The 27,500-nt window shown below is 38.3% G+C and overlaps 1 protein-coding gene across 1 annotated transcript in view; it reads right to left on the reverse strand.

Annotated features, from left to right (window-relative positions):
• The window catches only part of LOC144959053 (chitin synthase chs-2-like), a 62,055-nt gene that overhangs the window by 25,973 nt on the left and 8,582 nt on the right, over positions 1–27,500 (reverse strand). The window contains 17 exon segments of the mRNA XM_078891406.1: positions 709–909; positions 1,628–1,732; positions 4,678–4,753; positions 4,755–4,784; positions 5,309–5,462; positions 6,869–6,977; positions 8,133–8,212; positions 9,065–9,127; positions 10,604–10,773; positions 11,117–11,213; positions 12,408–12,589; positions 13,345–13,470; positions 13,764–13,969; positions 15,118–15,422; positions 18,483–18,685; positions 20,447–20,867; positions 24,293–24,828. Coding sequence (XP_078747532.1) covers positions 709–909; positions 1,628–1,732; positions 4,678–4,753; positions 4,755–4,784; positions 5,309–5,462; positions 6,869–6,977; positions 8,133–8,212; positions 9,065–9,127; positions 10,604–10,773; positions 11,117–11,213; positions 12,408–12,589; positions 13,345–13,470; positions 13,764–13,969; positions 15,118–15,422; positions 18,483–18,685; positions 20,447–20,867; positions 24,293–24,828 — 3,064 coding nt within the window.

A 27,500-nucleotide genomic window follows, 5' to 3' on the forward strand; every position in this document is an offset into this window, starting at 1 on the left:
TGTGAGACGATTTTAAAATTGTTTCCGACAGAGACAACGCTGTTAACTCCTTGTCCTCATGTTATACCCAAATACGATGAGAGAATGTGAGTAAAAAATATTTATTCCAAGGACACAACTATGCGCGGAGCGAGACTCAAGTCCAGAACTCAGGATTCGAAAGCGAGTGTCATACAACAAGACCACATAGCCGTCCTAATAATATTTTATTCCTCGTGTTATGTTGTTGAAAAAAAAGGGGAAACTCAAAACGTTCGCATAACCTGTCTTTTTTGAATAAATTGAAGCTTTCAATCCATCTGATTATTGTTATTTAATTTAAGAAAGTTATATTAAATAGCGGGGGGGGGGGGGGGGGGGTGGGGGGGGGGCGAAGTGGCCGAGTGGTAAAAGCATTGCACCGTGACCCTTAAGCTCAAGAGTTCTCGCCCCGCTTCAGACACTATTTTGCTTATGCCAGGTTATAGACACCAAAAATTGCTCACTTTGGACAGCATGGGCGATTCCTGTTGACATCTGACGTCTTTTTTGATGGATTATCTAAATATCTGTATGGAATGCTTCAGCGACGGTATCTTATGGTGCCGCGAGGAAAGGGTACCACTATTTTTCTATAGAAATTATATATATATATATATGTGTGTGTGTGTGTGTGTGTGTGTGTGTGTCTGTGTGTGTGTGTTTGTGTGTGTTATATAAAAAGGGTACCTTGGTCATACTGCACATAGTGCCGTGCCTCTGAAGGCGGTGTGGTGTATTTCTTCATTACGTTGTCATCCATGAGAGAAGATCCACGGAACAGACTGAAGCACCCTGGACTGCACAGGACACACCCAAGGACGTGCTCCGTCGCCTTCTGGAGCCAGTGAGCTATGGCGTACTCGAACTTTTGGTACCAGACCATCAGGCCTTGGGAAAATAGGAAAAAAGAGTCAAAATAGAAATACAAACAGACAATCGGGGATTCACCTTTGGCTATAGCCAGGCCTGTCTTCTGTTACGAAATATTCGTAGAATTACTTTACGAAATATTGTCTGCAATTTCATAACTTCATGAGATTTACTAAATCATTAAACTAATCAAAAATGAAATTTGATGAAAGACTTCATAATTCTGAGGATTTTGACTTGTTATCTATTCATAATGAGGGGAAATTGTTGAGTGTTTAAGTTAACTATAGAAGTGACGAGATTGACGTCACTGATCCCTTTGTTACCGTTTAAATGCTCCACTTTAACAAAGTGGTATAAACCCAAGGTTTCAGATTTGAGGCTATGAATTCAATTTCCCTTGTCTCGTTCATCCCGATATAATACCACTTGGAGACGGTACGTCATATTTAGTGGATATTGCTTTATATAGGGAATGAGATTAGCGGAAGAGTAGCGTCCCTTGATTGGACGTCACCCATAGTCTGTGACGTCACCGGCGGAAAAGTTATTAGAGAGAGAACGTCATGTTGGTTGTGCGCATGGCCTCTCATCCTCGCTACGAGGACGAGAGACCATGCGCACAACCATCATGACGTTCTCTCTCTAATAGCTTTTCCGCCGGTGACGTCCAATCAAGGGACACTACTCTTCCGCTAATCTCATTCCCTATCAAGAGAAAAGCAAAACTTCTTACCAGATCCTATAGGATGAATTCTTCCGCAAGCCGCTCCTAAATCAGGGTTCTTGCGCATGCGGTCCACCAGAATTTGGATTGCTTCCGGTTGGAAGTCGACATCTCCTTTAAACGTAACATTGTGGATATTATGTGTAATTGTCCTTTCTTTAAAAAAATATAGCATTGTGGAGAATATTGTGCTTATTTGAGTCAATAAAAAAATTGATACGGTGCACAACTCTATTGAAAGATTTGAAAATTAGAAATGTATTCTTTACAGATAGATAAACAGATAACTTGATTTCCTTTTATAATTTAAAGTCAGTTTGAAAGTTCGTTGAGTCAAACATATATCATAAAATATGTACCGACAACACTAAGAAACTCCTCAAAATCGACTAATTTTTACACTGTAAAACGTTGTCAGTTTGCGTCATCTATTTATGACATCAAGTATTATTATTACTTCCGTTGTGTTGTTGATTTAGCGGTGATCAGTGTCGTTATGTTCTAATTGCGTGTATGTTTGTGTGTGTGTGCGTGTGTGTGTGTGTTTTTGTGTGTGTTGTGTGTGGTGTATACATGTGTGTGTGTTGGCATTTTTCAGCAAATCGTGGCATTCATAGTGATATAATTCAATTGATCACATGAAGGTATTCGGATTTACACAAATTTTAAACAAGTTTCACCGATTAACAACGTCTACTAATATTACTGCTGATATTACGGTCGTTTTTATGCCATCGATGTGATAATTATTGTACTGGGAAATATTTAATTAAACGTTGTCGGCAAACTGTCAATTGTATCTGTCTAGCTTCTAGCCCGAACAAACTTGATATTTTTGGCGTCTGCTTCAGATTTTCATTTGACCTCACATAAGTTAGGTAAAGGGGAGATATTCCGAAAGCTCCTACATCCCCAGTATTCTTTCAATTTTTATTTTTACCGTTGATCTTTTGTCAGGCGTTCATTTATTCAATTTGTCATCATATAGATTTGTGAGGATTTTTTTTCTATTAGGGTTAGTGATAAGTCTTAGTAAAGGTGCTAGGGGGGAGACATTCCGAAAGCTCCTACATCCCCCAGTATTCTTTCAATTTGTATTTTCACCTTAGGTATTTTGTCAGGCGGTTATTTATTCAATTTGTCATCATATAGAAGCATTTCTAAAACTCTAGAACAAACCTTGATAGATTCGTGAAATTTTTAAATCTCCTAATTTGACCATTGTTTTGATTCTCGGCCGCCATTTTAATTTGTGAAGTATTGAAAGGTAGTGCAAAGCAGTCTGAGAGTGTTTTTTTTCTATTAAGGTTAGTCATAATGCTAGAGTGTTTATTTTCCTATTAGGGTTAGTTAAAGGTACTCTAGGTTTTACTTTTTCTTGGGGTTAGTTGAGGAAATATTATTTAAGTTGTTTCCCTTTGTAGGAGCATTCGGAAGGCTTCCCAAGTCAAGCGTGGTAAAGACTTGTGACTTATAGATATTGATATCTACTGACTGATAAACTAAAATCATGCCGAATAAAGCATGCAGCGACAAGCACATCTATTAAAGTGTGCATCTAATCGTAATCAAGATAATTAAGAAAATGATTCAGGCAATATCAAATAAAGATAGTTCTTTCCCCGCGAAATTGCCGGCTTTTTACTAGTTTGATTAAAGTTATGTTAGGCAATTATTATTATTATTATTATTATTATTATTATTATTATTATTTATTATTATTATTATTATTATTATTATTATTATTATTATTATTATTATTGTTATTATTATTATTGTTATTATTATTATTGTTATTATTATTATTATTATTATTATTATTATTATTATTGTTATTATTATTATTGTTATTATTATTATTGTTATTATTATTATTATTATTATTATTATTATTATTATTATTATTATTATTATTATTATTTATTATTATTATTATTATTATTATTATTATTATTATTATTATTATTATTATTATTATTATTATTATTATTATTCCTCCCCATAGATAAAAACGCACTCAATTATTTTCATTTCCAGACCCACCATGTTGGAATTCTGAACCCAACATCTCTTACAGGTCATCCTCGTCACTTCAAATTTTTTTTAAAAAACCACACAACTAAAAAGCTGATTGTTTCAAATGTACTTAATTATGATCTGCCTGTTTACGTATTTATTTTAATTGATTTCAATACAAAGCGCTTGAGCCTGATTTGACAGGCAAAAGCACTATAATAAGTGTTATTGATCATTATTATTAATGACATAAAAGTTTACTATAATAATAATTATTTCTGACTTCAGATTATCAAGCGTTATATTTCTATTAATTTGAAATTGAGCTTTATATAGCGCAATATCCACTAAATGTGCTCAAGCGCTTTACAAGGGGTCCCTGGTCAACAGCAACATTTAACATGTAGGACGGGACGTGACGCTTTTTAGGCGATATTACAATTTTCCGGACAAAGACAACACTGTTAACGGCCAGGTACTCATTTTACACCTGAGTACGGTGGGAGAATGTGAGTAAAGAGCCTTTTCCAAGGACTCAACTATGCGCCGAGCGCGAGGCTCGAACCCAGGACCTTCCGATCCGAAAGCGAGTGTCATACCACTAGACCACATAGCCGCAAAATTAGATAGAGTAGTTTAAAGAGAAGTATCATTAAAGTATTTGTGTCTTTAATTCAGATGTAACAAATTCGGAAGGGACTGAGGGATAGAATAAAAGATTTCTTACACTCTTGCGTTTTAGAATTTGACTGTTGTTTCCAACGGGCGAGCATTCGCCAGCTCAAGCTGAAATTAGAAACACGTCTGGCATTCCAAAATGTAAGACTATAAGAATTTAATAATCATCATTTTATTCTTTTCGAGCACATTGATTTCGCGGATGTGCAATTCAAAACTGCGCTATATAAGAGGTCACACTGCGACTGACACCAGGACATTTCAATACTACCTTGAAATATGCCAAGGCAATTTTTGCATTTTTTCAATAATGTAATCCTAGTTTGTTTTTTTTTTTAATGGAATCGTGTAATCATCCAACTTACCGTCCAATGCAAGCAAGTATGTTTGGTCAGCTTGTTTCCTCTTGGCCGCCATGGACAGTTTCTTGGACATGAGTCGGGTGTCCCAGGAAGTAGTACATATACATCACCTGAAAATATGGTTTAAATCTCTCTTTACCAACGACAGAAAAATCGTCACATTCGTTACGATACAGCCAACAATTTTCTTATTCAAATTTCTCTTGTACATTATAAAATTTAATGAAAATGAACAGCGTGTTGTAGAGCATGTTTTGCTATAGAAATTTTGTATCGCAAGAACTTACTGCTATTGTGTTCCAGTGATAAAAAAATATATTTTTGTGTTAGTTGGGTGTGAAGATTTGGGGGAAATACTGACAATGGCTGGTAAGGAGAGAGTTAACACATTGTTCTTTTAATAGATGGTTATTGTTTTTAGCCCTTTTTATGAGTAGTTATCACTAAATTATATCAATCAATTTAAAAACCTCTAAGCTTCGACGCCATTGCTGTGTGTGGTACGTTATATTCATTTCCAAGACAACAACAAAATAATGAAATTCACTTGTTTCTCTTTTAGATAAATCATGTATGGATGGGCGGAAGGGAAAGGAGGGGGGGGGGGGGGGGGAGAGGTTGGGTGTTGGAATACCTGACTCCATCGTTTCCTGTGCCTAATCTTCGTCTTATCCTTTAGGTGTGCCGAGACAGTGTTGCCGCCAGGTAGGTTCCACACCAGTCTTCCACCGTACGGGGTTTCTACAACTGTGGGTGGCGGGATTCGAACTACAGTCTTATGGACCGCACTGAAAACAGAAAAAAAAATCTTGAGCATTTATAGAGCACAAAAATCTACCAAATATGCTCAAGGAGCTTTTCAATCGGTCCTTAGCCAACAGCAACACTTAACATGTTGTCTAATAGGCGATATTACATTTTTTTTTCAGACAGAGTCAATCTTGTTAAGAGCCAGGTACTCATTTCACACCAGAGTACGAGAAGAGAATGAGAGTAAAGAGCCTTTTCAAAGGACTTAACTATGCGCCACTCAGATCTTGTCTCGAACCAAGGAACTTCCGATCCCAAGGCAAGCGTCATACAACAATACCACATAGCCGCACCAAAAAAAAAATGTTAAGATAAAATCTCAGCTCCAGTTTATCAAAAAGAGAAGTAACCATGGCTCAGCTGGTATAGAACTTGCTTCGAACCCAGAAGAATCGTGATTAACACCGGGTCAAGTCAGTGGAGATTTTTTTCTGACGTCCATGCAGCAGTGAATGGGTCGCTGGGTCTGTCAGATCTGGCAGAGAGCCCTAAGCGATGATAAATTGTGTATGGATGGGCGAAAGGGGGGAGGGTGGGGGGGGGGGTTCTATCAAAAGAGTTGCAAGCAATCGCATTGCTATCGTCTATTTGATGCTATCAAAACTGGAATAATCCCCGGCGCCGCGGCCCTGATGTTTCTGAAGGAGTACCTAATAAGAGAGACACACGGTTTTCCCTTTACGACATACAACACAATCAATACAACACAAAATACAGAGTAATGGTTGTTTTCAAAGACAGAAAGATGGAATGAAAATGACATCACTCAGCTCTTTGTTTTTGTCTTTAGGCATCCATTTTGGTGACTAGTTCTCAATATCCCAGATTGTAAATGTTCAAGGTTACACATAGTTTTGTGCCTGTGTACGTTATATCCGGCTGGCGGATGTTGTGTGTATTTATTTATCTAAACGCATCGCACCAATAGAATGACGGGAGCTGACGTCACTTTATTGTTGTATTTTTATCGTAAGATGGATGAAAAGTCTTGACTTAATTCTCTCCAAGAGACTCTAAACGCATTTATATCGAAATAGAAAAGGGAGTGAGAGAGCAAATGATAGAAGGGAAGAGAAAGCTAGTTGCTGATCGAGATGTTGGGGGTGGGGGAGGGGGGGGGGGTTAAAGTGATAGCTGGAAGAAAAGGATAGAGATGAAAGATAAGATTTTTTTAAAGTGCAAGAAAAAGAGAATGACTTCAAAGAGAGAGAGAGAGAGAGAGAGAGAGAGAGAGAGAGAGAGAAAGAGAGAGAGAGAGAGAGAGAGAGAGAGACAGATATATATATATATATATATATATATATATATATATATATATATATATATATATATATATATATAGAGAGAGAGAGAGAGAGAGAGAGAGAGAGAGAGACCTATATACCTTGCAGCAATGTCTATCACTCGTACAAGAAGTTTGACGAAATCGTTGACCAGGAAATCTTTCCCGTCATCTGCGTGTGCTTGGAAAGCATCATCGAAGAATATGTGGGCTGTGTGAAAAGATGAAACATTGTATGAAAAGATTAAACATTGTATGAAAAGGTGAAACATTGTACGAAAAGATGAAACATTGTATGAAAAGATGAAACATTGTATGAAAAGATGAAACATTGTATGAAACGATGAAATATTTATGAAAAGATGAAACATTGCATGAAAAGATGGAACATTGTATGAAAAGATGAAACATTATATGAATAGATGAAACATTGTATGAAAAGATGAAACATTGTATGAAAAGATGAAACATTGAATGAAAAGATGAAACATTGTATGAAAAGATGAAACATTGTATGAAACGATGAAACATTGTATGAAAAGATGAAACATTGTATGAAAAGATGAAACATTGTATGAAAAGATGAAACATTGTATGAAAAGATGAAACATTGTATGAAACGATGAAATATTTATGAAAAGATGAAACATTGTATAAAAAGATGTAACGTTTTACGAAAACATGATACATTGTATGAAAATATGAAACATTGGAGGAAATGATGGAACATTGTATGAAAAGATGGAACATTGTATGAAAAGATGGAACATTGTATGAAAAGATGGAACATTGTATGAAAAGAAACATTGCATGAAAAGATGAAACATTGTATGAAAAGATGGAACATTGTATGAGAAGATGGAACGTTGTATGAAAAGATGAAACATTGCATGAAAAGATGGAACATTGTATGAGAAGATGGAACGTTGTATGAAAAGATGGAACATTATTTGAGAAGATGGAACGTTGTATGAAAAGATGGAACGTTGTATGAAAAGATGGAACGTTGTATGAAAAGATGGAACGTTGTATGAAAAGATGAAACAGCTACTATTGCGACACGTTGAAGTTACTATTGCCACGCTGTGAAGTTAATTGTGACACTTTGAAGTTACGATTGAGACACCACGTTGATGTTACCATTGCGACACTTTGAAGTTAATATTGTGACACTTTGAAGTTACTATTGTGACACTTTGAAGTTACTATTGTGACACTTTGAAGTTACTATTGTGACACTTTAAAGTTACTATTGCGACACTTTGAAGTTACTATTGCGACACTTTGAAGTTACTATTGTGACACTTTAAAGTTACTATTGTGACAATTTGAAGTCATAATGACAACAAGTTGAAGTTAGAATTACCTTCAAACTCATAGTAGTCCGGATCCTGTACGTTAAAAAACAACCGGGCATTCCGTCGAGCACTTTGGTCTGAGTCTAACCTGAAAATGGAAAATTTTCAACAATAGAAAAGATGTGACCCGTTCTTTCAAAGCTGTATTATGTCGGGATGGATTGAGTGCTGATGACGTGTGATGAAACTTGCAGTGCGGCTATGTGGTCTAGTGGTATGACACTCGCTGCCGGATCGTAGGTCCTGAGTTCGAGCCTCTCTCGGAGCATAGTTGAGTCCTTGGAAAAGGCTGTTTACTCATCATATTCACCGTATTAGGGTGTAAAATGAGTACCTGGTAGCTAACAGCGTTGTCTCTATCGTTGCTGTTGGCCAGGGACCGTTTGTAAAGCGCTTTGAGCACATTTAGTAGTTATTGCTCTATATTAAAGCTCAAGTTTTTTTTTTCTTATTGGCAGGTATGATCCTTTTTTTAATTTGTTGCAATGGAAAGCCTCTCAAACCAACATAAAATATTGTCCATTACAACAATGTTAAATCAATCCCATCATTGAGTTCTGTTATCAGACCTACAGATTAGTGCAGGTCGGCTCATGCTGTAAATTGAAAATTCAGACACACTTAAAATGTAACTGGCAGTTAATTTCATTCATTAAAAAGGAGAATAGATATAGTTTCTTTCTTTGCAAAAAAAAAAAAAAAAAACAACAAAACAACAACAAAACACACACACACACACATACACACATACACACACATACAGTCACACACACACACACACGCACGTACGCACACTCACTCACAAATAACTCGAAGTCTGTATTTCTCATCATTTTATTAACGAATCACTTTCATGGACCTTATTCCTCCCAACACAATACCATTTTGAGGGAGTGGGTCACATATTATCAACAACAATTTTAATTGAAAGTTAATATACATTACAGTCATAGCTCCAATAGATTTGTATTCTTTCTTTCTTCTCGTAATCTCCAAACCACCTCTGGTGTATTGTCGCACGTGATGAAAAGAAGAAAAAACGTATTTAATATTTGGCCACAAAACTCGTCCTTCAAATATTGATGGGTTAATACGACTAAGCAACCATGTACTCATTTTATACCAGAGTACGGTGAGAGAAGATGAGTAAAGAGCCTTTTTCAAGGAATCAACTGTGCGCCGCTCAGAGCGGGACTCTATCCTTGGACCTTCCGATCCGAAGGAGAGTGTCATATCATAAGACCACACTGGCAGCAAATCACTTACCTCACTCAACCCTAACACCGACTATATCCGTAGTTTACCCAGCTTACTTTCACTTCTATCCGATGCCTATTCATTATTACATTTTTTTGAGACAAATTATAGGCGTAGTATCAAAGTTAATGTTTTTCATTTTTGTATGTTAATGATAGTTAAATAAAACTATCTAAAACAAAAACAAAAATTAAAAAATGAGCTTTTATATAGCGCAATATCCACTAAATGTGCTCAAAGCGCTTTACAAGGGGTCCCTGGTCAACAGCAACATTTAACATGTAAGACGGGACATGACGCCTGTTAGGCGATATTACAATTTTTCGGACAATGACAACGCTGTTAACGGCCAGGTACTCATTTTACACCTGAGTACGGTGAGAGAATGTGAGTAAAGAGCCTTTTCCAAGGGCTCAACTATACGCCGAGCGCAAGGCTCGAACCCAGGACCTTCCGATCCGAAAGCGAGTGTCATACCACTAGACCACATAGCCGCACTGCACTGTCTATGTGCCTACATGCTCATTTTTAATACATATCATGTTTTTTCAATTTTGAAAAGTAGCAAAAGTCTTTAGGAGTGAGTGAGTTAAATTTCAAGTTTACTTGAACTGCTTTGAGGTCGTCGCTCACAAAATATTCTCAAATTCAGACCTACCTACTATTACGAAAAAGTCGTAAAATTACGAAATTTGGGCTCCAATTTCAGAATTTCATAAACACGTCCAAGTCATTATAAACTCATTGAACATGAAAGTTGATGCCGCCAGACTTCATCATTTTAAGGATTTTGAAGTCTCATTTAATCCTTGTGTGCTTAAATTATTGAATTTTAAAGTCAACTACATCGACTAAAAATTACGAATTTTCAAAATTTCGTGTTGGCATGTCTATAAATGTCTCTAATACTCTTCAACAGTCGTAACGTCACTTCCTTCCTAATGACGCATGGTAACTTAGTAACACTGGCTCTAAACTATCGGAACAATGGCGGACGCCCATATGAAATATTTCTCCGGCGAGCATAAAAGCGTATCCAGATGGAAAGAAACATAAATTTGATCATGTTTTGACTTTTACACATTCTGATCACAAGGCATATAAAAAGTTCTAGCCAGCATGAAAAATAAAAAGTAATGATTTTCTTTGTTTAGAACCAAGATGACCGCTGTTGCCGGGCGTCGTGACATCAGACTACTGAATCATATTAAGAAATACGTACCTAAAAATAGACTTTAACATCTGAACCATTTCATTCTCCGTTTCATGCCACATGGTAGCGCATATGTAAATGACAGGGGTGGATTCTGTTCGGAGCCTCTCTCTGGCCGTTTCCAGGTCAAACTGACTTACATCCTCTTCCGGTTGGTCTTTCTGCCAGGCTGCTCTATGCTTCAAAAGAAATATGGATGACATTAAGTAAGTAAGTAAGTAAGTAAGTAAGTAAGTAAGTAAGTAAGTAAGTAAGTAAGTTAGTAAGTAAGTAAGTAATAATAATAATAATAATAATAATAATAATAATAATAATAATAATAATAATAATAATAATAATAATAATACAATAATGATAATAATAATAATAATAATAATAATAATGATAATAATAATATAATAATAATAATATTAATAATAATAATAATAATAATAATAATAATAATAATAATAATAATAATAATAATAATAATAATAATAATAATAATAATAATAATAATAATAATAATAATCATACACCTACGTTGTTTCTGTCTTTCTGTTCGGTGTCGTCTCTCCGCCTGTTACAGATCAAAGACTGGTCCAGCAACGCCCCACAGTATAGAGGGTTCACAAATAGTCTGGGGGGAACAACAATCAAAAACAATTGGAGCTTTATATAGAGCAATATCCACTAAATGTGCTCAAAGCACTTTACAAGGGGTCCCTGGTCAACAGGAACATTTAACATGTAGGACGGGACATGACGCCTGTTACGCGATATTACAATTTTTCGGACAAAGACAAAGCTATTAACAGCCAGGTACTCATTTTACACCTGAGTACGGTGAGAGAATGTGAACAAAGAGCCTTTTCCGAGGACTCAACTATGCGCCGAGCGCGAGGCTCGATCCCAGGACCTTCCGCTCCGAAAGCGAGAGTCATACCACTAGACCACATAGCCGCACAAGACTCAAACACCATTTCCATCGTGTTAGACCAACAGTCACGAATAGCAATTATATTGGAATAAATTGGACCCCGAAAAGTGAATTTTAAAAATAGAAAAAGAATAAGAAAAAAAAAGAGCTTTTGTATAGGGAATGAGATTAGCGGAAGAGTAGCGTCCCTTGATTGGACGTCACCCATAGTCTGTGACGTCACCTCGTGGAAGCGAGGACGAGAGACGCATGCGCACAACCAACATGTCGTTCTCTCACTAATAACTTTTCCGCCGGTGACCTCACAGACTATGGGTGACGTCCAATCAAGAGACGCTACTCTTCCGCTAATCTCATTCCCTATCGCAAAATATCAACTAAACGGGTAGGCACCCTTGTGAAGAATATTGGCATTAAAACCGTCCATAGACCTATCGGGAATCCTCTGTAGTGTAATGGTAGCACAGCACGTCTGACGGGAAAACATGACGTCTGAGGTTCGATCCCCAGTCGTTGAAGACTGATTTTATAAGATTATTTTTTGTCTTGCATTTTTCTTTCTTGCTATGTCCGGCACTGTTTCACACACACACACACACATACACACACATGCACACATACACACACATACACACATACATACACATACACACATCCACATACACACATACACACACATACACACATACACATACACACACATACACACAAACACACACACATACCCACAAACACACACACATACACACAAACACACACACACACTTTTTCAGGTCTTTATGATTTAGGGCATGTTACTTGAAACCCAACAACAACATTTTGGTAACTTGATCTTCTAACTGATTTATTATCCGCTAAAACTTTTACACTCTTTAAAAACACATGACTACATACTTTTCTGTTCTCGCCATTCTTTCTACACGGGGGCTCCACACGTGACCTGTGACGTAGATATACGTGACGTAACCAGCAACGCCAATAAACAGCCAATGGTATTGAAGGAGATCGTGCAAGTAGGCTTCAAGATTGTCTGACACGTCATAGTAAGGCCATGACGTCACACAGCCCAGGAATCTCTGAGGACGTAGAAATTATGCGAGATGGTGGTGGTGATTAGAATGGGAATATAGGAGAGGTGTTTTGAGGAAGGGAGAGGAGGAGGATGTGGAGGAGGAGGAGAAGAATGGAGAGGGGGAGAAGGAGAAGGGAGAAGAGGATGTTTGAGTAAGGATAAGAAGGAGGAGGAACAGGAGGAGGGAGAAGAGGAGGAGATTTAAGGAAGGAGAAGGAAAGGGAAACGGAGGAGGAGGGGGAGGAGGAGCAAGACAAGGAAGAGGTGGAGGAAGAAAAGAAGGATAAGTAGGAGGAGCACAAGAAGAGGAAGAATACGAACAAGGAGAAGAAAAACAACAATTTAAAAGTCTTTACCGAGCACAGTGGCTTGTGTCACAACAGTGAAAATACGTTATAGAAAAGTATTGTGCGGCTACGTAGTCTTGTGGTATGACACTCGTTTTCGGCCATAAGGCCCAAGGTTCGATTCCAGCTTTGAGCGGCGCGGCGCATGGTTGAGTCCTTGGAAAAGGCTCTTTACTCACAGTCTCTCTCCGCACGCAGGTGTAAAATAAGTACCTAACCGTTAATAGCGTTGCCTCTGTCAAAAAAAGTGTATAATTAATCGCCTAACAGGCGTCTTGTCTCGCCCTACAAGTAAATAGTTGCTTTTGGCTTTAGAACCCTTGTAAAGTGCTTTGAGCACGTTTAGTGGATATTGCCCTATATAAATACTCAAGTTTTTTTATTTTATTTTAAACATCGTGTAATCTCTTACCTCAGCAACCCCTGCATGGTATCTGAAGACAGCACACAACACCATGAACGTGACCGGGGTAGAGAGGACCAAGGGGAGGGAAAAACACGGAACTTGGATATGAACTTTGCAAGATGATTTGCCTATCTGTGTGGAATAAGACAGAGAATTAACAAGAAAGGGATATTTCACATATGTGTAGAAACATACAAACACATAAATACCCGTGTGCATATATATATATATATATATATATATATATATATATATATATATATATATATATATATATATATATATATATATCCTAATGTACAAATTGATATTCTGGTTTCAGAGAGATGTTAACTTATTTTCTTGTCTAAATACATGCTATTCACCAATAAAGATTATGTATATATATATAATATATATATTTACGTCATCTTCATTCTCCTCACCTTGTAGCATAGAATACTGATAGCAATGACGAAACACGCCATGTAGATGGGGAGGAATTCCGAGCATCCGGGACTGTCGAGGATCGGTCTCCGATCTCCGAGTCCCTGGGCATCAAACATAGAACATTTGATAGCACTGGACTCCAGGAAGAAGAAGGTCCGTGCACACTCTTCACTTCCGCTTGCGAAGAAAACGACCGCATAGACTGTAGATGTTAAAAAGTAATTAATGGCTTAACTAATTAACTGTCGTATCTACTCTGGAAAGAGATGTATTTAAAAATTTGGCCAGAAAACTCGTCCTTCAAATATAGATCGATTTAAATAATCTTCATATTGGGTGCAATAGTCTGATGTCACGCAGCCCGGCAACTGCGGTCATCTTGGTTCTAAACAAAGAAAATCATTACTTTTTATTCTTCATGCTGTCTAGAACTTTTCATATGTCTTATAATCAGAATGTGTAAAAGTCAAAACATGATCAAATTTATGGGGTTTTTTCATCTGGATACGCTTTTATGGTCGCCGGAGAAATATTTCATACGGGTGTCCGCCTTTGTTCCGATAGTTTAGAGCCAGTGTTACTAAGTTACCATGCGTCATTAGGAAGGAAGTGACGTTACGACTGTGGAAGAGTATTATCAAAAACTCTCAAGCCTAAGACTTTAATGAAGACCTCGAGAAGTCCCAGGTTTGAGAAATTTTGCCAAGAGGAGGGTCATTAAATCAATCAATATTGGAAGGACGAGTTTTCTGACCAAATATTTGAATACGTTTCTTTCCAGAATATGGCAAATAACACTTTCAGTTAGGCTGAATTCCGAATAATACAGTAACTTTATATTCCCTAGTTTGGAACAAAAACTTATAGCGCCTTAATGATTTAATTTTTACATCTTCCTAACTACCTGAATGCCTACCAGTCTATCTATCTATCTATCTATCTATCTATCTATCTATCTATCTATCTATCTATCTATCTATCTATCTATCTATCTATCTATCTATCTATCGATCTATCTATCTATCTATTTATCTATCTATCTATCTATTTATCTACCTTTCTTTCTTTCTATCATTCTATCTATCTATCTATCTATCTATCTATTTATCTACCTTTCTTTCTATCTATCTATCTATCTATCTATCTATCTATCTATCTATCTATCTATCTATTTATCTACCTTTCTTTCTTTCTATCTATCTATATATCTATCTATCTATCTATCTATCTATCTATCTATCTATCTATCTATCTATCTATCTATCTATCTATATATCTATCTAATCTATCTATCTGTCTATTTATCTGTCCGACTTTTAACCGTATTGAGGCGATAGATCACATATTTACCTATAGTAAAAACAATTTTCCAAAGGCTTGTTATGATGTTGTTTTTTACCCTAGATTTTCTCAGCAATCTTCTAAATTTGAACAATGACGTCATTTTATCCACAGTTGAAGCTTCACCTCGATTCCTCGATGATTTCATGACGAAATTGTCCCAGTTATTTATAGACACAAAAAATAGTGACGTAGCCATCAAGGTTGTCCTGGTAACCGATTTGTTTGTGTCGTGTTCCTTGTACACCCAGGATGCAATGGTGCCAAGATGGAGAAGTGCTGCAAAACAGTCCAGTATCTTCCACAGATAAGATCTGGGGTGGGGCGGAGGGGTAATAAGAGATATCATTTTCTATGTAATGTGATTGTTAATAGTTAAAGACTATATGGAATTGCTGTGATAATGATGAAAAAATACTAGTAAATTAGTATTACTGGTGGTTGTAGTAGCAGTATAGTAGTAGTAGTAGTAGTAGTAGTAGTAGTAGTAGTAGTAGTAGTAGTAGTAGTAGTAGTAGTAGTAGTAGTAGTAGTAGTTGTTGTTGTTGTTGTTGTTGTTGTTGTTGCTGTATCAGTAGCAATAGTAGTCGTAGAAGCAATAGTAGAAGTTGTTGTTTTAGTAGCCGTAGCAATGGTAGTAGTAGAAGTAATAGTAGTAGTAGTAGTAGTAGTAGTAGTAGTAGTAGTAGTAGTAGTAGTAGTAGTAGTAGTAGTAGTAGTAGTAGTAGTAGTAGCAGTAGTAGTTGTTGTTGTTGTTATTGTTATAAATATGTGATGTCATAGTAGTACTAATGGTAGTAGTTCTTATTAGCAGGAGCAGTAATAGTAGTAGTACTAGTAGTAGTAGTAGTAGTAGTAGTAGTAGTAGTAGTAGTAGTAGTAGTAGTAGCAGTAGTAGTAGTAGTAGTAGTAGGAGGAGGAGGAGGAGGAGGAGGAGGAGGAGGAGTAGTGTCTTTAGTGTTCCATGCATCGTGTTTTGCTGACAAAGGGGAACCCCGAAACGTTCATATCCTTTGTCATCATAGATTAAATTGAATCGTCTATTTTATTTTTGTTATTTTCAAACAAACACATATTCAAAAGCATTCCTACTCATACGTATTATCTACTCGTTGCTATGTGGTCTTGTGGTAAGACACTCGCCATCGGATCATAAGGTTCAGGGTTCGAATCCTGCTCTTAACAGCGCATGGTTGGATCTTTGGGGAAAGCTCTTTACTCACATCCTCTCGTCGTCCGTACATCACCGTTGTCTCTATCCGAAACAAAAGTGTCATCATCATAGCTTGTCGCTCCAACACCGAACCCACTCCACATCATATGGGGAGAAAATTCTTATATCATAATCAGTGCAGCTGGGTCCGTCCTGGCATTCCTTAAGGAGGTGCTTCATCGTCTGCTATGGGCAGGCAAATTAACACAAGCTGGTCTTGGCCAGCCCCCAATTTTTTATGCTTCCAGTTTTGCCTGAACTCTGTTGAGTGTTACCCATTCATTCAGCTCAGTTCCGTAGGACAGTTCTTCTCATGGATCTTCAAGGGCTTCAGTTGCATGATTGTCCCACTCCCTTGACGAGGTAATTCTATAGACAGTTGCATGGTCAGAGCTGGTGCTTTCTTCCATCACGAAGCTCTTTCTTGACGTCAGTCTTCAGGTCGGGTTGTGGTCATGGAGGAGGTGCCTTGGGTCCATTTCCTGTCTATATTTCTGGTCGTTGAAACCAATGGCTCTTCGAATGTGGGGAGGTGCAATGCCAGCCAGCTGATGTAGGCCTGGAACTGCTGTTGGTTTCAAAAGACCAGTTATGATCCGGCAGTTGTAAAGTAGGTCAGGGTCAGTCTTTTTTGGCATGGCTGGATCTTGCCCAGACTGGTAAGGCGGATTCGACTGATGAATAGCAGATGGCTACTACGGTTGTCCTGACTGTTTTTGGATCTGCTCCCTATATAGAGTTTGCCAGTTTTCTTAGTAGGCTGTTTATTGTGGCACCTTTGATTTTGTTTTCTCTGTGTGATGAGAAAAGGACAGTTTGCGATCTAAGGTGGCGCCGAGGTATACGGGAGATGTGTTGTTCTCCAATATGTTCACATTCCAGAAGATGTTCAGTTTCCTACTGGCTTGGTGGTTTTTTAATGGAAAGCACACACTTGAGATTTTCCTGGGTTTGCATTTAAAGAGTTATTCAGATAATACTCAGGGGGTGTCTTCGGGGCACATGCCATTCTCTTCTCAATGGTCTTGAAATTGGAAGCCTGGGAAACAAGATCATCAGCATACAGAAACATCCGAGTTCTCAAACTCAGGTTTGTCCTTGGTATAAATGTTGAAAAGGATAGGTGCAAGTGCCGATCCTTGAGGGAGTCCCTTCTTTTGTGATCTCCACCTCCTTTTTCTTCCCATCCATTTCCACGAAAAGGCGACAGTTTGACATAAGCGATTTTATTACAGGGACTACTTTTGTGTTACGGGTTACCCTCGTAATTTTAGGAGTAGTTTTCTGTGCTTTACTATGTCATAGGCAACTGTCAGGTCAATAAATAAAGGTCCTGTAAAGGTCTTGTTTATTCTCGAAGAAATCTTCATTATATTGTGTCAAGTTCAGGAGTTTGTCAAAGCATGATCTTCCAGGGTGGAAACTAGCTTGATCGGGTGACAGATGTTTTTATACTGTTTGGGAAATCCTGGCTAGCGCTCGAACACTTTGTACAGTATGCAGAGGAGAGATATTGGTCTGTAGCTCTTGCTGCTATTTTGGTCTTTTCCCGATTTTAGTAGTTATATCACTTGTTGCCAAAATTTTGGTATTGTGCACGATTCAACACAGTTGTTGATAAGAATTAGTAACCGCATACTGTTCATAAAATCCCCTGCTGTAGGAAGCGTTCACGTCGCGTCTCTGGAATCCTCGCTGGAGACCGATTGCTTCAACACGCACAAAACCAACAACATATTCTTCCATGATCAGGGTGGGAAAAGGATAGCCCCTCGGTCCGGACAATGGACGACTTTAAGATTATTAGCTTCAACGCAGAAGGGCTGTCCCCAACAAAGATAGAAATATTGTCCAACCTTGAGGAAGAAATAATCTATCTTCAAGAGACGCACAAGACGTAGCACCAAACATCCCTGGCATGCCTCATCCCTCATCAAAAGTGTAATATCACGTAACATGCGTCACGTCTCGTCCTACTACATGTTAAGTGTTGCTGTTGGCTAGGGACCCCTTTTAAACCGCTTTGAGCACGTTTAGCGTATATCACCTTAAATACGTGGTTAAGTTAATGTATACAACAATGAGCATCATTGTCCCAAATTCATTCAAGAGATTACGATCTTAAATCAATAATAAAGTATTAATTTTTGGACATTAGTACCTCCAAGCCCTCTGTTTATCCAAATCCGACTCATCTATGATGTCATCCGTCACGGTTTCTCTAGGGCAGGCAATTCTCAGCAATGAAGGAATCGCCACCACTGACGTCATCATAAGGCAAGAAACCATGGGGTCGTGACGTGGTATGACGTAGAACACAAGAGTACACAAACTGAATGAGTGAATAGTCTCCTGTGTCAGGGCCTGACAAATGGTGCGATGATATTTTAAAGAAAGAAGAAAAGAAAAGAAATATGAACATTTAATTTGCGCCATTTCCACGAATTTACCATGCTTATTGCGCTTCACAATATTTCAGTAACTTCCCTAGCCAGGTCATCTGAAGCCATCTTTCCATTTCATACAGTACTAGTCGCCTGTTAGGCGTCCGTTTTGTTATAACAGTTATACAGTGGGTTTTTTTATTGACACATTCAGGTTAAAATAACTCCAAAGCTGTGTAAAATGTCATCAAACGGTTTGGGTTTTTTGGTCATAGGTGTAGAATTTATTTAAGTTTTGATTGCTATAAGTTTTAACACTTGCGCTCTTTGGTAGCTGAATCATCCTGTCATGAGTGGAAAATGGCACAGTGTGTTTTTTTTTATAATTGGATTCAATAATCTGATGTCACGTCGCCCATCAACGGCGGCCATCGGGGTTCGAAACAGAGAAAATCTGTACTTTTTATTCTTCATGCTGGCTAAAACTTTTCATTTGTCTTGTGATCGGAATGTGTAAAAGTCAAAACATGATCAGATTTATAATGCTTTTTCGCTCTGGATACGCTTTTATGCTCGTCGGAGAAATATTTCATAAGGGCGTCCGCCATTGTTCCGATAGTTTAGAGCCAGTTACTAAGTTACCATGCTTCATTACGAGGGAAGTGACGTTACGACTGTTGAAGCGTTTGGCGCATTTCGGGTTTGAATAACTTAAGAACAGCCGCAAAGACATGTTAAATGACATAAACTTTAGTGAAATTAAGACATGTTTGTGATAGACTTCTTTATTTCCACGCAAACATTACGGGTTCTCTATTAGTAAATTCATCTAAAACAAAATCACGCCTATTTTTGTCGCATCCTAAAAGCTCCATTGCTACGAGATTCCATTTATAGGGAATGAGATTAGCGGAAGAGTAGCGTCCCTTGATTGGACGTCACGTTACAGAGAGAACGTCAATTTGGTTTTGCGCATGCGTCTCTCTCGTCCTCGCTTTCGGTGAAGTGTCTCATGCCGCTTTCACCGGAAGCGAGGACGAGAGACGCATGCGCACAACCAACATGACATTCTGTCTCTAATAACTTTTCCGCCTGTGACTTCCAATCAAGGGACGCTACTCTTCCGTTAATCGCATTCCCTATATAATTTACCAAAGGTACGAGTAGAAAATGTGAGTTTTTATACATTGCAATATTCACTCGATGTCTCAAAGCTCTTAACAAGGGGTCCCAGACCAACAGCAACACTTAACATTTAGGACGAGATAAGACGCCTGTTAGGCGATATTATATTTTTTTGGGGACAGAACAACGCTGTTAACGGCCTCGTACTCATTTTACACCTGAATCTGAGGTTAATGATTTTGACAAATGGGGGAAAGTGTCTGGAGGAGCTTGTATATAGTGCAATATCCACTAAACGTGGTCAAAGCGCTTCACAAGGGCTCTCTAGCCAACAACAACACTTAACATGTAGGACGAGACATCTTTTATCGACAAAAACAAAACTCTTTACGGCCAGGTCCTCATTTTACATCTGAGTACAGTGGAACAATGTGAGTAATGAGCATTTTCCAAGAACTCAAATATGCGCCGAGCGGGTTCGAACCCAGGACCTTCCGATCCGAAACGAATGCCCTACAGCAAGACCACATGGCAGCACAGCTCTTCTGCCACTTTGCCTCCTATGGCTACAATGTTAGCCGTATTAAACATTCTTAAAATAAAATGAATGGCTTACCACTATAAATGATAAACAACTGAATTTTGAAGTTGTCTTGAAGATGACCTTCCAAAGTGATGACGTAAATGTGAAAAAGTAAGGCACGCACATAATCATCATGGCTGCCCAAATCCATTTCACATCCGTTTCCGGTGGGCCGGCGTTCAACAGACCGATCAAATTTCCCTTTGTTGGTATTGTCTTTCCTTTGTACAAAGTGCTGCTCCAGCCTGGCTGCTTTGGACGGAGGTAAAATGAGATGAAGAGCAGAGATAGTTTGGAAAGGACGGAGGAGAAGAGGACGATGATGAAAAAGAAGATGCAAGCAAGGATTTTAAGGCAGACGGCAGCTCCTTGACCTGATTGACTGTCGGATGTGGAGGCGGTGCTGTCCCCGGTGTTGGCATGGAACATGTCCCAAGCTTTCTTCCTTTTGCGTCTAAGTGTAAAAGGAAATAAAGGGGGGGGGGAATAGGGTTTAAAAGTAATCAAATAAAAACTAGAAATTCACGTAGAGCAGACACATATACACATACACAGACACACACACACACACACACACACACTGAGAGAGAGAGAGAGAGAGTGAGAGAGAGAGAGATACACACTCACAAAAGCATTTTAAAAGTTTTACACTGAGAAAATAACAGATTGAAGAGATGGAGGACATCAGTGATCCGTAGTCTCAAAACGGTTTTATGTCAGGAGGAAAAGCCCATTTAGAAACTAATTTAAAGTTAAAAAGACAAGAAATAGGAACCTCAAATTGGTTGCAATCAACATACACTTATTTGTAGGTCTGATAACCCAATTCATTTTGGGTTCATTACTGTAAATGGAATCCCCAAAAATGACGAAAAATATTGTCCATTACAACAATGATAAACTAGGCCCACAATTGCATTTGGATATCAGACCTGCATACGTGAATGTACACGTTGGTCACAATGTAAGAAATTATATTTATTTCCTACAATCATCATTCATCGTGGCTTGTACTCTTGAACACGTTTTGGTCAGCTAATGAAGTCTGCGTTATTTTTAAAATCAATTTTGGCCATTCTTAGGTTATCTAATTATATCATTCTCTGTCTTCCTCTATCTCTCTCGCCTCGGATCATCCCAGATGTTACCAACTTATCTCCTCCACGCATGTCCCAGAAACCGGAAACTACCTCTGTCTGATGGCATCTATCAATATTCTTCCTTTTGTCACTTATGCCAACACACAGGGAACAGCGTGGCTCAACGGTAGGGTCTTTGTTTCGTAGCCGAAAGGTACTGAGTCCGAATACCTGCCGCTGCGTTATGTGGCCTCGAGCAAGTCACCTCGCCCTAGCTCAAATTGCACTGCGGTTGATGCATGAGTTATTCCAATCTTCCCTTGGAATAGACACTAGAGACAAATTTCCTCTATGGGATGAATAAAGGGAATTTATCTTTTATTTTTATTTTTATATGTGCATGATATCCACTCAATTCTTAGTATCCAACCCACCCAGACATATATTACCACTTTGAGATGAAGAGTCACATTTTGTTCCACCATATTAAATTGTGGCGATGTGGTTTAGTGGTTTGACACTCGCCTTCGTATCAGAAGGTCCAGGATTCGAGTCCTACTCTGAGCGACACCTAGTTGAGTCCTTGGGAAAAGGCTCTTTACTCACATTCTCTCACCTTGCTCAGGTGTAAAATGAGTAACTGGCCGTTAACAGCGTCGTAATGAAAAATAAACATGGAACATCACTTAACAGGCACCATGTCTTGTCATGCATGTTTCGTGTTACTGTTGACTAGGGGCCACTTGTAAAGCGCTTTGAGAACGTTTAGCGGGTATTAACTTCTATAAAAGCTCACGTTTTATTGGAGGGTTTTTTTATTATTTATATCTGGGAAGACGCGATGTCAACAAATAAAACCATAGAATTATATGAAATTTGAATTGAAGTTCAACCCCTTCACTGAGAATAACATACAATTCATACACTCTTGTTTTATGGAATTTTGGACGTGTTTCTAATCGTTGCTCGAGCTTGCGAGTGAGCGTTGGGAACAAAGTTCGAATTCCAAAAACGCAAGAATGTAAGAAATCGTATATTCTATCGAATCCCATTTCGTCATCTTTGAATTAAATACATGTCCAAAAACATTTAAATGACACCTCTATTATAAGAACCTAATTGGTAAGAAAAGTTGTAACGTCACAATTTCCACTTTTCAGGTTCCATAATCCTTGGAAGTGTGTATGTAACCATTCCTTCTGAGAAATAATAATAAATAGGGTGTTTCATAGTGAATCATAAATTGGTATCACGATTTTATTTACAAGATGTATAGGCAGATTCTTGGGCTAACTGGACGTAAAAGAGCGAGGATGGATGATCTTTATTTGTAAAGACCTTTGAGCACATTTAGTGAATATTGCTCTGTATAAAAGCTCAAGTGTATATTGGCGGCAAGTCTATATTTAGACCAGAAGATACGATGCCATCTCTCTGAAATCAGAAGATCGTCTACACATGGATGCATTCAGTCCTGTGGTTTGACACTTCCAATGAGATTGGAACAAGTTTTTGACGTCACATTTTTGTTTACTAATTGAGTGGAATGTAACGCTATGATGATCTATTACTGTCATCTGGATATCATGACGATGCGTTACTATTCGTGAGGAGGGAAAGAATAATAGGTATTGTTTCATGAAGTGTCCAAGTGGTTTACTCACTCAACCCTAACACCGACTATATCCGTAGTTTACCAGGGTTACTTTTTTTTTACTCCATGCATATTTCTTACATTTTTCTGAGACAAATGATAGGCGTAATAGTATCAAAGCTAATGTTTTTAGTTTTTATATGTTAATGAGTTGAATAAAACTATCTATGTCCAAGCTCATTTTTAATACTTTTTTTCCAATTTTGAAAAGTAACAAACAGCTCAAGGATTGAATGAGTTAAGGCACTGCATTGTTACTCGGAATGTCCCGTGTTCGAATGCCGCTTCAAGCACTTTCGATTTTTTTTTCTTTGAGCAAGATTATAATCTTCCAATTTGCCCACGTTGGACAATATGAATGATTCCTGTTGACACCAGAAATCCTGTTCGGTAGATCATCCAAATACCTTCATGGACTGCCAGGGAGACGGTGTTCAACGGTGCGTGGAGGAGGCGTCATTGTATTTATTTTTTTTAATTTTGATGAACATCAAACATATACAGTTTTGTTTGTCTGATGATTTTGACAACAATCTTTCTCTTTTGATGCAGACGCGTGAAACAACCAGGGCGTGACGGTGGGCCAAAATCCAAACGTAGCCCAACGCCTCAATCCGGTCATATTATGTCGGGATGAACTAGACAAGGGATATAGAATTCACAGCCTCAAATATCAAACTTGGGGTTTATCTCTCTTTGGAGCATAAATAATATTTCTTGTATTACATAATATTATAAGCTCTTATTTCTCTTTGTTGGCGCATAAATACTAGTTCTTGTATTACGAAATATTCTATGCTCTTATTTTTTATAATTTAGGTTCTAAATTAAGTTTTGAGGTCCAACTCATCCCGACACGAAACCGTTTTCACAGGTTGGGGACAAACATTGCAAAGCAGACCTGCCTGCCATTACGAAAAATTCGTAGAATTTCGAAATTTTTGCAACCAATTTCAGAACATCATCAGCATCTCTAAGTTATTAAAACTTGTTGAAAATGAAAGTTGATGCGGACTACAGATTTGTAATCTATTCCCTGTGAACGTATATTATTGATTTCAACTATAGCGACTACAATTTCTATCTACCAAAAATTACGTATTTTTGATTTTCTATAAGGCAAATCTGTGTTAAGTTTTCACTTACTTCCCGACTGGAACTTGTATTTCCTCAGCTCTATCCGGCTCTCTTTCCTCATTGCCTTCATTGGCTTTTCCTTTGTCGACATCAGCAGCAACACCGCTAAGACTAACCCTCTTTGCGTTGCCTGGTCTGCCCTTGGGCTTGGGAATGTTTCCAAAATACCCTGCGTCATTGGAAGTAGAATTCTCATCGGAGTCGGAATAATCAGCAGAAATAATATCAAAATCATCGTCGTCGTTATCATTCGTTGCATTGTTGTAGCCTATATTATTGAATAAGCTATGACCTCTTTCGTTGTTATAGTTATAGTCAGCTTCAGGAAGTTCCAGAGTGGCCGGAAGATCCGGTCTGAACGCGTGGTTTACAAATCCTTGACTATCCCCGTTCCAGTTTGAACCCCGACCTCGGTTATTATAAGCTTGACCTTGACCTTGATAAGTGGAGTGATAAGGCGTGTGGTTTGGGTAGTTACCCCACCACTGTCGATTTGCGTCTGGAAAAGCGAGAACATCTGACCGGAATGCATTGCCCTCTGTGATCTGTTGATGAAACGGGAAAGGAATTGAATATGTAGATAGATCTGTAAGTATTAAATCGTGTTATGATACAAATATGATTATGAGAGAGCTCGACGTGATTATAACAACAATGCAGTATATTATTATTAAGATAAGTACCACGCTGTTGTCGTCTACATCGATGGTTCAGGCCTGAATTTCCATCATCAGGACTGCGTGGAACATGAAGTAGAAGTTGTTGTACTTGCTGTTGACTGTTGAAGTGATTCGTAGTTTCAAAGTTGATAAATATGTGATTCCGTCTATGGGGACAGTTGCTGTTTATTTCTTCTTCATTTTTTAGCGTTGTTTGAGGCCACACTCAACACGAAAGAAAAAATACAACAGCTGTCCACATAGACGGAAACACCCATTAATCAACTGTGACACTACATATTATTTTCTGACCCCTTTCCTTGTCCATCAAGTAGTGATTGGGTAGCTGAATCTGTTAGATCTAGCGGAAAGTAATTTACGATAGACTAGAATCCTTTTTGAAGGGTAGCAAGCAATTGATTCGGAATGTTTCACCCTGTATCCGGCTCCACGGGTCTAATGACTATGACGGTCTATTTTTATCTGTTTCATTGAGTAGAATAAATACAGTTTCATGGAGGGTGGGAATAGGGCAGAAAAGTCACCATGCTATAATTTCTACATTTCTGGTTCTAAAACTCCTTGAAAGTGTGTATGTAACCAGTCTTCGGAAGGACAAATAACGAATGGTGCCTTGATTGGACGTCACCCATAGTCTGTGACGTCACCGGCGGAAAAGTTATTAGAGAGAGAACGTCATGTTGGTTGTGCGCATGCGTCTCTCGTCCTCGTTTCCGAGACCGGTCTATAATTTATACGTTTTTGAACATGCCTTCTTTGATTCAAAGATGAGTCAATCGGGGTCGATTGAGAGGTACACTCTTACGTTTTGGAATTCCAATTTTGTTCCCAACGCGCACTCGCAAGCTCATACAGCAATTGGGTGAAAAAAAAAGCCATAAGGCCCATAGAGCCAGAGTTTATTCCGGTTTCTATAGCGTGAAACGGACAATAGCAATTCCTTGCCACCCTTTGGACAGGATGCTAGTCTTTCGCAAAGTACTTTCCGCCAGATCTAACAGACCCACCAGCTACGCCATCACTAATGGGTGGATAGGGTGGTCAGAAAAAATCTCTACTGAACCCTGGTTCGATCTCGGTCCCTTTGCTTGTGAAGCGAGTGCTCCACCAACTGAGCTATCGGGACCCCCAGCGGTTGGATGGGTACACATCCGAATTCCAAAAAATCAAAAGTGTAAGAATCGGATATTATTATATTTCATAAATCAACGCATAACAATTGATTGATGAGCTCGGATGAAGACAGACAGACAGACTGATAGACAGACAGACAGACAGACAGACATACGACACCGAACCCCACCCACCTCCATGTTATTACCAGGCATGTCAACAGCTCTAATTTACTATGCAGGATCTTGCCATGTTCAAGTGCCACCTCCGCCCACTTCAAAGGCAAACTGTTGACTTTCTGGTCAGCGCCCACCAAGCATTGACGTATTAGACAAGGACATAACATATTATTATTATCTTAGTCAAGTCGGCATGAGGTCACAGATTATAGAGTACTGCCTAAGGACATATTTAGATTTATCCGGTATCGTTTATTGATGCTATGCGTTAAGGTAGAATTCTCACAACATTCACCAGCCGAATATAAGTACCAACACACAACATTATGTGTAATCTTTAGCTTAATATATTATTATTATTATAGTCTGATTGATATAATTTAGTGAGAACTAAACCATTAAAATGTCTGTCTAAAAAGAATAACGAAGAGCTGAGTGACGTCAATTTCATTCCTTTTATAGGGCGTCCCAATAGCTCGGTTGGTATTAGCTCTCACTTCAGACTTAAAGAGACGGAGTTTGATCATGGGTTATGTCGAGATTTTTCCCTGACCTCTTGTCCACCAAGCAGTGGCAGGGGTTGGGTAGTTAGGGCTGTTCGTACCGGTGGAAAGTACTTTGCGATAGACAAGTGTCCTGTCCAAAGGGGGTCAAGCAATTGCTGTTGTTTGCTCAAGCTATAGAAACCGGAATAATTCCGGTTCAATGCGTCCAATGGCTTTGAAGATAGGAATTATCGTTTATGAAAAGGATTTGATTCCAGTGAACAAAGAAAACAAAAGAGAAGCTAATCGACTTTTATAAAAGGCTCACTAGGATCATAAATTTACGCGTTAGGTCATTATAATATATATATAATATATATATATATATATATATATATATAATTCTCCGTGTACTGATGGTGTCTTTGGTGTTAGCTGAGGAAGGATTTTGGGGTCTCGATAGAGCACTCGCTTCAAAATCAATTGGACAGGGAAAACCCGGGGTGAAGTCGAGGGTTTTTGTCTTACAAGCCTGTCCACCTTGCAGTGATTGGGTTGCTGAATCTGTTATATATGGTAGAAAGTACTTTGCGACAGATAAGTGTCTTATCCAAAGAGTAACAAGCAATTCTTATAGTCCGTTTCACGCTATAGAAACCGGGATAAACTTTGTCTCCGTGGGTCTAAGAGCTCTAAAGGTCTATTTGTTTCGTTTTGCTTTTTATATATTTTGAAAGTTAATGTTTAATTCATTCTTCTT

This window comes from Berghia stephanieae, chromosome 13, assembly GCF_034508935.2.
Source record: "Berghia stephanieae isolate SIO BIC M18660-M18661 chromosome 13, UCSD_Bste_1.3, whole genome shotgun sequence".
Lineage (NCBI taxonomy): Eukaryota > Metazoa > Mollusca > Gastropoda > Nudibranchia > Aeolidiidae > Berghia > Berghia stephanieae.